The sequence below is a fragment of the Bubalus bubalis genome, chromosome 2, assembly GCF_019923935.1.
Source record: "Bubalus bubalis isolate 160015118507 breed Murrah chromosome 2, NDDB_SH_1, whole genome shotgun sequence".
Taxonomy (NCBI): domain Eukaryota; kingdom Metazoa; phylum Chordata; class Mammalia; order Artiodactyla; family Bovidae; genus Bubalus; species Bubalus bubalis.
This window is the reverse complement of record NC_059158.1, coordinates 86110189-86123925: the sequence shown is the minus strand read 5'-3', so window position 1 is coordinate 86123925 and position 13737 is coordinate 86110189. Positions and strand designations below refer to the sequence as shown.

General features: G+C 36.7%; 1 protein-coding gene across 1 annotated transcript in view; it reads right to left on the bottom strand.

Moving 5' to 3' along the window:
* The window catches only part of KCNH7 (potassium voltage-gated channel subfamily H member 7), a 126673-nt gene that overhangs the window by 17944 nt on the left and 94992 nt on the right, over nucleotides 1–13737 (bottom strand). The window contains exons 7-9 of the mRNA XM_044925236.2: nucleotides 13028–13233; nucleotides 10712–10808; nucleotides 396–659 (exon numbers count right to left, since the gene is read on the bottom strand). Coding sequence (XP_044781171.1) covers nucleotides 396–659; nucleotides 10712–10808; nucleotides 13028–13233 — 567 coding nt within the window. The remainder of the gene's footprint in view (nucleotides 1–395; nucleotides 660–10711; nucleotides 10809–13027; nucleotides 13234–13737) is intronic.

The window sequence follows — 13737 nt, the reverse complement described above, 5'->3', positions numbered from 1 at the left end:
CACGGGGTCACAGAGTTGGACATGACTGGGCGACTAACGCTTTCATTTTCATGGACACAGAAGATACATATAAGAATCAATGGGTTAGAATTCTTCAAATACTCATTGGTCCCTCTCCCATGGAATCACTACAAAAGACATTCCTAGAATGTTCTACGTGGCACTGTGTTAGGCCTGACTGACCACACAGAACCTCTTATGCTATAATTGGGAATAATGACCACTATCCCAGAATCTTGCAGACACTTGGTAGATGATCTAAGATTTGATCTTTGCAAATACGTCATGAAATTGAAGATTCGATTAACATGTGCATGGCTTTTCATTTGTACAAAGTCAGCATTTTGTGATTAGTACTGACATGAGACAAACTGATTCCTGAGAAACTTGGTTACCTTTGCAAGAGTGACTTCTTTTATCTATGTGAATTCTTCCTGAGGTGGGCACTGTTTCTTCAAGATCAAGTCCAGTTGCTTTCCCTATTCCTGGAGGAGAATCAGCAAGTCCTGAGAAGAGAGGCTTTTGTTCATCATCAATGGAGGAGATGAAAGATGAAGATCTGCTTTTTTTCTCTTCAAAGTGCTTTTTGGAACTCTGGTAATGTCTTATTGTATCTACAGAGTCTTCAGGGTCATTTGTAGTGCTTCCTTTGCCAAAATCTATCAAAGAAAAGTTATTTTATAGAAGATAATCAAATACGAGACTCGACACATTCTACACTGTCTAACTACATAAACTAGCTTTTTCATAGTGTGTTTTTGAATAACTTTAACATAGAATTTTTTTTAATTTCCAGAAATGTTGTTCTTTATTTTTTTATCCTACTGAAAATGTAGCTATTTAAGAAGATTTTTTAAATCTTAACTCACAGGACATTAGATTAATTTCATGAAATACATTATTCATTTCAAAATAAAAGAATACCTGTGACAGTAATCACATTTATATCTCATAAAAAATACTATAGGGTAATTTAAACCTTATTTATATACACTCAACAGTCATTTGTATTCTTAAAATCTGGTGTACTATCTCTTAAGGAAATGAAACAGTGAAGAAAAACGTGTCCCAATTCTAAAATATCACCACCATGCAGCTTATGGCTCGTTTATTTTAACCTTCATGCCCTCTCATGTGGTGGTCATCTACTCATTGTGAAGGTCAAATCCAGAAGCCCTCTTATGGTAAACGCTGGCAGGCTGACTTTCAGCCTTAGTTCAATCTGTATAATGGCCTTGACATACCATGCGGTTAGGTTGTACAGCATATTGAAAATAATATAAAACTAGAGTCAGACACGACTGAGCGACTTCACTCATTAATTAAGGTAGGTTTACCTAATTACATTAAAGCCAGTAGTGCACATTGACTGTTTTATACTAAAATGTCAGGATAATTTCAGCCCTGAACATTGTGTTAGAACATATTTCAGCAGGAAAAACTCTAAGACAAACCTCGGAACTTGTTTCCATTAGTGTCCTGGGGAGACAGTATAATTCTCCATCTGGTTACCACTAATAACTAACCAACATACTCCAGAAGGTATATCATTTTCTAGAGAAATGTTTAAGACAGTGTCTCCATCTACTCTCTGCCTGATTATACTTACTTTGTTATTTATAGAAGGCCAAATGAAATGATTTAAGGCCACTCCAGAGAAACTTCCAACTGTTTTTTAAAATTCCCATATGGCACAAAATTAAACAGAGATCTTTTTCTTTTCTTTTTAAAAAATCATAATTTAAAATTTGAGAAGCCAGAAAGCAGCCCAAGGTACAAATGGATGAAGTGCAAAAACCAGCTTCATGTGACACGGTTATTAAGGAGTTAGTTGTTTACATCCTGCCAATTTACAGTTAAATGCAATGAAAGCAGATTGCTTAATTTATTTTCTTTACGATTTCTCACTTGCACAGTGATTTCATCATTACTGAGAAGACTACAGACTTTTCTAATCTCAAGCTCTGTAGATGTCTTGATTATTCAGTGTCCCTTATATTTGTCTTCGGAGCTCAACCACTAATCTAGTTGGTTGTAAATTCATCTTCCTACACAAGCCGTCTATCCCCAGTGTCACTGACACAGCCCTCCTTCATTCTTGTCATCTCCTCCTGTTTTCTTTGATTTTAACTTCTTCCCACCTGAAAATTTGATCATTTCTCCCACTTTATGAACATACCATTTCATTCTTCAAAACATAATAGTTTCCAACTTTATGCAAGTAAATGTTAAAAACAGAAAATGCTTCATTTCTCTAAATTATCCTCATACCTGCTTAGTGGATTGGGTCAATTTGTTGCTTCTAGGTAATCTTTGTGCAGTTTGGGCACCAGGAGGATTGAATCAGCAAAGCCTTCTCATTTTCCCTGAAATGCTCTTCTTTTAAACACTTTCATGGAATCTTTTCCAGCAGAATCAAATGCAAACTAAATTATCATTTAATTCATAATTCTAATCTAAGTAAGGATAATAGCATTACAAGGTGGACACTTGTAATCTATGCACATCACAAGTTATTAAATCACATGGTGTTTTCAGCTTGGGCAGTCTTAGGAGTCCTCTGTTGATTTGTAAATCCTCATACATAGTAAAATGTTCTGTCCTGCCAACCACATGGGCCTTGGTCTTAGTTTACTAACTTATGGTTTGATTTTGGATGTTTAGGTAAAAATTCATCAGTTAACATATACTGCTGATTTCAACTTGGGATGTGTTTACAATGTGGTGAATGGGGAATTATTATTTAATTCTCGTGAAATGGAGCAAATTGTTCTATATACACGATATCTAAATCCTTTACCAAAAATCTCCAGTAAAAGCAGGAACATGAAAGAAGAAGAAAAAGTTTTATATTCTTGATTTTTTTCAAGTATATAGGGGAAATTACTCCATATTTATTTCTGTGTTCTTTGCAACTGAATCATTAGCCAGATGCTTTTTGGAACTCAGGCCGCATGAACAATTTCTCTGACACAGACCAACTGCAACAACATTTTTCTATTCCATACTAGATAAAACAAAGCTTCAAGTTTGATCATTTAAAATGACAGCTGAAATGACAATCTATTTGTGGATTAACAATGGAAACCGCTCAGTCTTAGGCTGGAGGTTGGCTAATGGAATACATGAAACTGGACTGAAAGGCATTATAATTAGCCTCCAGTTACCTCTAGATTTTTATGGCATATTCCATTTCTGCCTTTTTCTAGTTAAACTGGCTTTTTTTTTTTTTTTTTGGCATGGGGGCAGGGCACTCCTGGTAGCATGTGGAAATCTCAGTTCCCCAACTAGGGATATGCCCTCCAGCAGTGGAAGCATGGAGTGTTAACCACTGGATATCCATAGAAGTCCCTAAACTGGATTACTTAATAGACATTAAATAGCATTAGGTGCTATTTTTTCTTAATATTATTCTTAGTGCTATTTTATTATTATTATTTCTTAAAAGTTGCTTTCTTGAATGCTATGTAGAAATAGTATTCTGAATAGCAATCAGAAGAAGTTTTTTTACATTTTCCCCTTTGCTAGAAATGAGATTGTATAATCATTCCTGTTCCAATCATTGTACAAAGGAAAAAGCTGGCCTGTTTAATTAAGCTTGGAATTTTTCTAACTTAGATGACCGAAAACTCTAAAAAAACCCCCTAAAAACCTTGTTTCTATATGTTGACAGTCTATCTCCCCTGCTCCCCTCTTTCTGACAGGATACAATTCTAAAACATTTATGAATTGTCTTGTGGGTGTCTCTCTGAGTCTGGATGGGTTGAAGAGCGTAGAGTGAATGTCTTGATGGAGAGGTTGACCCATCCATCTTAAGAATGATTATAGAAAATTTTTACATTTCAAACAATCTGGGAACAAATGTCTGTGTGCTCTCCATCATTTATGGAGTTTTTCTCTCAACTTATTTATCATTTTTATTTGTCAGACCTAACAGCTGGGCCCAACTTTATGTAAAAGAGAGGCATTTAATGTGCTCTCTCATCATTAAAGATTTCCAACTGGTAACAATTTTGAGATAAGTTGAGCATTTTCCAGTCAAGTGCATTAAGAATTTTATTGCATTGGAACACTGGAATCTAAAATAAATGTCTTCATTTGATTTCAAGTACTTTAGTTCCTCACTAGCATTAAAGAAAGTTGAAAACAAATTAGCATCACTTTTCTACATAAACACAGATAAAAATCTATCTTAAAAATATAAATAAAGATATATTTATATATTACTGAAATGGATAACAAAAACTAATCATTCTTTATTATTGAAGAAGATGTTCCTAAGAGGTGCCAGATTATAACAGCAATATTGTTAAAGGATTAACTTCATAAAATTAGAATTTGACCCATTCCTATTTTGTAAAAATAAGTTTAACAATGTATATATTTATTCTTAACTTCAATAACTTTCATAGAAGTTATTTTGGAGAAGCACTTGCTAGACTTTACTGAGTTTTGTATGACAATGTGAAATCACTAAAATAATATTAGAAAAAGATAATGTTTATTGCTATTCTTTGAAACATAGGTATATGAGTTAAAGACCTATTTCCATTCTTATTTTCTGGAACATTAGATTTTTTCAGTTGAATATATATAGAATTGAATAAAAAACACATGAATGGGAAAGTAAGAAAATTGCTCTTAGAATATATATATCTCGTAAAATGGGTTCTTTTTTAATGATGTGTGACAACCATCTAAATTTAATGCAAAGAGGATGTTGAACATTTAACACAGTTCAATTTTCTTTTTGTGGGGTGGGCTATTAATTGATGCTCTCATTGAATTAGTGTCTCTCAAAGGGTAACTGATTCCTTAAATTAGTGTTTAATAGCTACTTTGATATTGCATTTTCTGTTCATAGAAAAAGCTAAGCAGAATATTCCAAATATTCAGTCACAAAAGAGCTATCAGTAAAAATATATATATGTTTGTGTGTATGTATCTCATGGGCCATTATACATGCTATTGTTGTAAAATTTATGAGTATTATAAAATATACACAATATAACATTTTATTTTGTTATTATTTTTTGGCCACACCATGCAGCAACATAAAATTCCTGAAAATTTCACAACATAAAATTTTAAAAGAAATATTCTCATATTCAATAGACTATATTGGCACACTCTGAAGTAAGTACAATCCGACTCTGAAGAGTACTTGGACTATTTTCAACATGTTCTAAATGGTTATAGCTCATTTATTTCTGTTCTGTCCATCTTTTCAACGCTTGTGATCACTAAGGAAGTCATTGAAGATACACTTTTATTCTTCACAGTCTGTAACAGTAACGTTCTGCTTTCAGCTCAGAAACTGTAACACCTCCCCCTACAATAACCACAGTCAAGTTGGGAAGGTCCTGGGTACCTCTACGTCAGAACTTTGCGAAGGAAAGAGAATTTCTTGAAAATATCCTCAAAAAACAAACAAACAAACAAACCAAAAAAACAAAGTGTCCTCAAATTTGGACTTGAACTGGCAATTCTTTCTATTCAAGAACCGAGTTTATTTCCTCAGAAGTGCACGGCCTATGAGGACAAACCACTTTCACCCACAAATGTATTTTAGGAGAGAAGAGGTCCAGTATGTTAAGCTTCTATTTAGTTCAAATCAACCTTCAAAGTTTCTATATACATCTTTTCATTTTTGATATTTCTTTTTGAATGTAAACCCCCTAGCACCACACGGTAGACACGGTGGAAGGGAGGTCTAAGTGGGAACTGAAACCTGAAGAGTCCCGGTGTTTTTCTGGGTAGGTTGTGAGCAGTAATTGTAAGATTCAATGTGTCTGTCGCCAATGGGCAGCCCCCTGCTCTTCCCTCTGGTTCTTGATGCCTCTGCTGATTAATGCACAGTCATCAGCACTCTTGGATATATCCACTCAAGGTGTGGTTTCAACTGAGCAGTAAACTAACTCTAAAGTGATCAGTACATTTCATGGGCAGCTTTTAATTTATGTAACCTTCATATCATTTGGGATCAATTATCTTCTGAATGTTCTTTATTCTTTATACTTGCTTATATGCATTTTTCCCCCTCCCAGATATTGATTCTATATCAAGAAGTACAGAACGGATGGCCCCTTTAGATCTTTAGATTGGGGTGATTGGGACTAAATTGGTTTCAGCAAATTTTAAACTTCCCTATAGCACCATGAAGTCCTGAAGACTGGAATAGGCTCTCAGGCTCTGGATGGTGGTTGGGTCGCTAAGTCCTGTATGACTCTTGCTACCCCGTGTACTGCAAGGCTCCCCCATGTAGCCTGCAAGGCTCCCCCATGTAGCCTGCAAGGCTCCTCTGTTCATTGGATTTTCCAGGCAAGAATACTGGAGTGGGTTGCCATTTCCTTCTCCAGGGGATCTTCCTGACCCAGGCATTGAACCTGGGTCTTCTGCATTGCAGGCAGATGCTTTACGAACTGAGCTGCAGTTTAGACTGGAGTTAATTGTGTTTTTATATTGACTTACTGTTATACCAGTAAACTTCAAAAAGTTATAGGCAGGCAAATGCCTTATCATCAACATTTTATATAAAACGGGTCTTAGAGACTAAGCCTGAGATTAAAGGAAAAGTCTTCAGAATCAATAGAAATGTCTAGTAGCATTAGCACAATATAAATTGTGACGTGCTTTTAGGGCCTTATCTGGAGATAAAAACGTTAGATTATTTAGCTTGAGAATGAGGAAACTAAACAAGATTGAAAGGAGATTTAATAAATCTTCAACTGTATGGGTGACATTATTATATAGACAGTATTGTTAAGCAGTATTTTATTTTTAGTGAGATCAAAACATGAGATTAACTTCAGGATAAGGGATTTAGATTAAGTCGATAGAACAGCTTGGCTGTTGTGGTTCTAGTTTTAGAAAAAGTCACCAGGAGAATAATTAAGGACATTGCAGAAATAAATTATCACCTAGCTATGAGTGGTTTATTGTTCTGCAATCAGCCAGAGGATTCAACAATTAGCCCAATTCAACAGATATTTATTCACCATGCTTTGCTAAAGGAGTCTACTATTTGATAGAGAAAACACAAATATACCAATAACCACTGCACAGGGCATATTTTAAAAATAAAGATCTTCCTTGAGTTACTATGGGGTTACAGTACAATAAACCCACTGTAAGTTGAAAATCATAAGTTGAAAAAAACATTTAATCTACTGAACATGATAGCTTAGCCTAGTCTAAACATGCTCAGAACATTTACATTATGCTATGTTAGGCAAACTTATTTAACAAAAGCCTATTCTACAATAAATTGTTGAGTATCTCATGTAATTTATTGAATACTGCATTGAAAGTAAAAAACAAATGGTTGTAAGTATATGGGCTGTTTCCCTTGTGATCATGTGGTTGACTGAGAGCTGCCACTGTCCAGCATCACAAGAAATTACATTATGGGATATCACTAGCTGGGAAAAGATCAAAATTCAAAATTTGAAATATAGTTTCTACTAAATGTGTATTGTTTTGCACTACTATAAAGTCACAAAATCACAAGTTAAACCATCATAAGTCAAGAACCATCTGTATAACAAGATAACAAGAGGGAAGTGTCTTAGGAATTCATAAAAAAAGAAAACCTGTTATTTTTGAGAAAATCAAGAAGAGTTCACATTGATTATCACTGAAGTTTAACCTTGAAAAAAAGTAATTTAATTGATTAAAAAGTGGTGTGGTATAGTTTTGTTTGTATGTGTGCACATATGTGTGTTTGAGGCCAGGGAGGCAAATTCTGACTAAGGAAAGGATATAATAAAAAACACAAAAGTGATGTACATGGAAGAAAGGGCAGCTGAGTTCACTTGGAATATAGAGTAAGTTAAAGCTCAGAGATGAGCTCCTCTTGGGAGAGAATTCAGAGGAAAGAGGACAAAGAAAACAACTTTCATTAAAAAGGCAAAATGAGGAAAAGAATCACATGGAAGATGCTCAAATGCTAGTTCATTAATTCATTCATTCTTTCAACAAATATTTGTTGAACACCTGCTGAGGCAAGCACTGAAGCTTCAGGTGACCAAATATTTCCCATGATGTTTATGCTCTACAGGCAGACATCACTGATTAAATAATATGGAAGTGCAACTGGAATAAATGTTGCAAAAGAGAGGAGCTGGTAAAGGAAGGATGGTATGAGATAAGACTGAAAAGGTTGGCATAGACTCACCCTGTGAAGAATTTAGGGAACGAGATGTCCTTAGAGGACTTTAAATATATAGCTGGCATAAACCAAACTGGATTTAGAAAAAGAAATTACCAGTGGTCCAGTGTGAACAATAGATGAAACAGGAGCAAGTTGGCAAGGTGAGTTGAAATATGTTTCACTGACCCAGAGTTGTGGTTATGAAGATGGAGAAGAGTGAACCAAAAAAGACAGTCTGAAGAGTAAATGGCTGTGTTGGAGGTACTAATAACAAGATTTGTTGCCAAGGCTGATGGAGAGGTTGAGAGAAAATTGGTTCCTAGAGAGAATATCCAGTCTGTGCAATGAGTTGAATGGTGGTGCCATTTAGAGACATGGCAACTGATGGAGACAGAGGTTTCCAGGGAAACTAATGATTTCAATTTAAGAAGTATCAAGTTGGAGTTGCTGTTGCAATTTCATGTAGATGGTTTAATAGGCATTTGGATATAGGAGGCTGAAGTTCAGATGTCCTGGTATGTGCGTGCTAAGTCGCTTCAGTCGTGTCCGACTCTGTGCGACCCCATAGATGGCAGCCCACCAGGCTCCCCCATCCCTGGGATTCTCCAGGCAAGAACACTGAAGTGGGTTGCTATTTCCTTCTCCAGTGCATGAAAGTGAAAAGTGAAAGGGAAGTCATCAGTCGTGTCCGACTCCTAGCGACCCCATGGACTGCAGCCCACCAGGCTCCTCCGTCCATCGGATTCTCCAGGCAAGAGTACTGGAGTGGGGTGCCATTGCTCAGTTGTGTCTGACTCTATGCAACCCTATGCACTGCAGCCTGCCAGGCTCCTCTGTCCATAGGATTCTCCAGACAAGAATACTGGAATGGGTTGTCATGTCCTCTTCCAGGGTATCTTCCCGACCCAGGGATTGAACATGCATCTTTTATGTCTACCTGCATTGGCAAGTGGATTCTTTACCACTAGTGCCACCAGGGAAGTCCCTAGATATTCTGGTATTAAGATGACACACCCTTATGGCAGAAAATGAAGAGGAACTAAAAAGCCTCTTGATGAAGGTGAAAGAGGAGAGTGAAAAAGTTGGCTTAAAACTCAACATTCAGAAAACAAAGATCATGGCATCTGGTCCTATCACTTCATGGGAAATAGATGGGGAAACAGTGGAAACAGTATCAGACTTTATTTTTTGGGGCTCCAAAATCACTGCAGATGGTGACTGCAGCCATGAAATTAAAAGACGCTTACTCCTTGGAAGAAAAGTTATGACCAACCTAGATAGCGTATTCAAAAGCAGAGACATTACTTTGCCAACAAAGGTCCGTCTAGTCAAAGCTATGGTTTTTCCAGTGGTCATGTATGGATGTGAGAGTTGGACTATAAAGAAAGTTGAGCACAGAAGAATTGATGCTTTTGAACTGTGGTGTTGGAGAAGACTCTTGAGAGTCCCTTGGACTGCAAGGAGATCCAACCAGTCCATTCTGAAGGAGATCAGCCCTGTATGATTTCTTTGGAAGGAATGATGCTGAAGCTGAAACTCCAGTACTTTGGCTACCTCATGGGAAGAGTTGACTCATTGGAAAGGACTGATGCTGGGAGGGATTTGGGGCAGGAGGAGAAGGGGAGGACAGAGGATGAGACGGCTGGATGGCATCACTGACTCGATGGACGTGAGTCTGAGTGAACTCCAAGAGTTGTGATGGACAGGGAGGCCTGGCGTGCTGCGATTCATGGGGTCGCAAAGAGTTGGACAGGACTGAGTGACTGAACTGAACTGATGTACTTCTCCGGAGCTTCTGCGGTAGCTCAGACGGTAAAGAATCTGCCTGCGATGCAGGAGGCCCGGGTTTGATCCCTGGGTCAGGAAGATCTCCTGAAGAAGGGAATAGCTTCCCACTCCAATATTCTTGTCTGGTGAATCCCATGGATAGAGGAGCCTGGTGGGCTACAGTCCATGAAGTCACGAAGAGTCGGACATAACTGAATGACCTACACTTTTGCACTTTCACTTTCATGCACATCTCCTACGTGAAAATAGAATAGGGCTTCCTAGGTGGCACTAGTGGTAAAGAACCTGCCTGCCAATGCAGGAGACAGTGCAAGAGATGTGGGTTCGATCCCTGGGTTGGGAAGGAGGAGGGTTCGACCCCTGGAGGAGGGCATGGCAATCCATTCCAGTATTTTTGTCTGGAGAATCCCAAGGACAGAGCAAGCTACAGTCCATAGGATCGCAAAGAGGTAGACACAACTGAATTGACCTAGCACACACATGTATGCAAAAAATATAATTAAACTATGGATATAAATGAAATTACTTAGGGGAAGAGTATGATATAAAATAAGAAGAGAAGAAAAGGGCCTAGGATCGGGTCTTGAGAAACACTGTTGAGAGTTATCAATCAGAAACCACATCATTAACTACTGAAAAAAGCAAAGGATTTGCCTTCTTAAAATCTGAATTAATTAATTACCCTTGACAGAAGAAGTACAATGAGCATGTAAATAAGCAGGACTAATATTCACATGCTCCACATTTGAACTTTAGAAAAGAATGAATTACCTTTGTCTTCTTCACTATCAAATGACAATCTCCTTCGCAGTTTACAGTGGTCTGCTTCAGAATCATTCACGGACTGTGATCGTAGTAAGAGATCAGCCTTTGTTAATGGAACGTGAAGATAAAGTGGAAGATTATTCAGTTTGAACACAGTGTATCATCAGTAAGCTCTACTATTTCATATCATTTCAACCACTAAGACTTAATTAATAGATTGCAGGCAAATAACTACAACACTTTGCTTAATGATTGTCTCTAAATTATAAAATAGACTGAGAATAATTCTAGTAGTTTAACCAGGGAAATCATAGTTGTAGAAGTTATGTATCAGAAATGTTTGGGGATGATGTCAATACTTACAGACAACATATATTCCTTCCTGTGTAATATATTTTATGTAACTTGGAAAAGTTAAAATAAAAATAGCAATAATTTTAAAAATGGAAAAATCTGTATCATTGCAGAAAAAATTGTGTAGACTAATTATAATTAGCTATGATGTTTAAATTACATGGTAAAGATTGCAAGGTTAAATTTCACAATAAATACAAGGTTGAATTCAATAAACACTATGCTCTGAACCCTATTTTGTTCTCCATTCTTCCTTCCTCTCTTGTAAACAAAACTGGAGGTTTCCAAATAAATAAAACAAATGGAAACTTCTGTTTTGTTTATTTGGTTGCTGCCTAAAATTTTTACAAAGAAGTTATCTGAGGTAGATGCTTGTTTTTTGAAGCAAAATAAAAATGAGGTCAGTGATATTAAACTGCAACTTGATAAAATTCTGAATTAAAATCATTATAAAAAGCATATGCTCTTGGTAACTTGAACCTCTTACCACCTGATTTTTCAACTTTCAGCATTTTGTAAAGTAATTATCTGAGCTGGTGCTTTGGGTTATCAAATAGTACTCTGGTGACCTTAAATTTTTTAAGTCTCTTCTCTCACAGTATCCTGGGAATGACTATAACTCCAGGGAAAATGAAATCTACTGTGTTTTACCTAACTATTGACTTGAGATTCTTACTTTCCAGAGACTTTATTAGTTAACATTAAAATACACTTGCAAGTGTCAAAACATTTGGTTTCTGGCAAAAAATGTATTTAGAGTTGGAGTTAGGATTATGAATTTGGTGGGGATGGGGAAGAGATAGAGAATAACCTAGTAATAAATCGTGGGCTGCAACATAAAATCTATTCTTAGAATACTTGTGGGTGATAAGGACACACTTTCCTAGTGGAGGAGGGTGAGTGAGGGCCTTAAAGGCTAAACCCTCAAAATTGATCCTATGTTAAATCACTTGTAACATTATTTAAGATACTATTTCTACTAGAGTATATGTTATTCATTCTGCATCAATAATTTTGACTTAGGTATGCTGCTGCTACTGCTAAGTCGCTTCAGTCATGTCTGACTCTGTGCGACCCCACAGACGGCAGCCCACGAGGCTCCCCCGTCCCTGGGATTCTCCAGGCAAGAACACTGGAGTGGGTTGCCATTTCCTTCTCCAATGCATGAAAGTGAAAAGTGAAAGTGAAGTCGCTCAGTCGTGTCCGACTCTTAGCAACCCCATGGACTACAGCCCACCAGGCCCTCGGTCCATGGGATTTTTCCAGGCAAGAGTACTAGAGTGGGGTGCCATTGCCTTCTCCGTGACTTAGGTATAGGCCTGATTAATTTATACTTCTACAATTTAGAAATTGTGTTAAATATGTACTTAAACTTTAAGAATTTAACTTCTTCATGATTATTGAAAAGATACTGCTAACCAATATACAGTGTAAATAGTATCTGAGAACACATGTATACCTGTGGCGGATTCATTTTGATATTTGGCAAAACTAATACAATTATGTAAAGTTTAAAAATAAAATAAAATTAAAAAACAACAACAAAAAAATAAATAAAATAAAATAAAAGGAAAAAAAAACAAAAAACAAAATAGTATCTGAGAGAATATTTTAACCTCTGTATAAGATAAACTCTTTTTAGGTGATTTTCAATAGCCTAGAATCACCCATTTATAACAAATAACTGTCACATTCAATATAAAAAAAGGCTATTATAGATCAAGTATAGCTCCTTAAAGTTCCTAAAAGGTCAAATTGAACTACTAAAGTTATTCAACATACTTGAGGGCAATTAGACCTAATTCCTTCTTTATAATTGAGAAATTCTAATATTAAGTTGGCTTTTCCTTTCAAATATTCACAATTGTTTAACTGTTTACACTATTTCACTTGATCTTTCAGAGGTCCTTGGGCAATCAAAGGATACAATAAAACGTCAGAGTCCGAAAATGATCAGATAACATATACCTTCGCACTCTCATGCCTCAGGTTGAAAGTCAACTCTAGATTTGTGAGAAAGTGATCGGAAAACTCAGGATACATGTCCAAAACCTCTAGCAAATCTTCTCTCTGAATCTTATGCAAGTCACAGTATGTGAGTGCTCTTACATCTGCGTTAGACTTTCCAGGTTTGGCATAAAGATGGACCATTTCTCCAAATATATCATTTTTTCCTAAAAGATCAAAAAGGAGAAAAAAAAAAAAAGAAATAAATCTGAACTTAATGTTTTACTTCTAAAATTTGAAGGGGACCACTGACCTATCCCCGAACCAAACATCTCACATGTGAGAGCTGACAGCCAACACACACTTGGGCAGCACAATCCTAGAGCCACGTACTGAGCCGCAGTCGTATTCGTTTGCTGATCAGAATTTTACCTTTGAGAGCCCTGGTCCTGGTATAATCCCCATTATTTCCAGTTTTGATTCTTTGGCTAATCTTCTGGAATGCAGCAAACATGGCTTTGGTCTGCTATGTTTTTGGCAAGAGTCTAGTGTGGTCTAATTCTGTCCCTCTAGGAATAAGGGAAAGGCTGCGGTGATTCACAAACTTTCTATCTCAGAATGGTCTCAGGAGGTGATGCCAAGCATGGGTTTATGGTAGATCTCTTTTAACTTAGAGGACTAGGGGTACAATTTGAATATACCCGGTTTCCTTCGGTAACTACTTTTGGAAC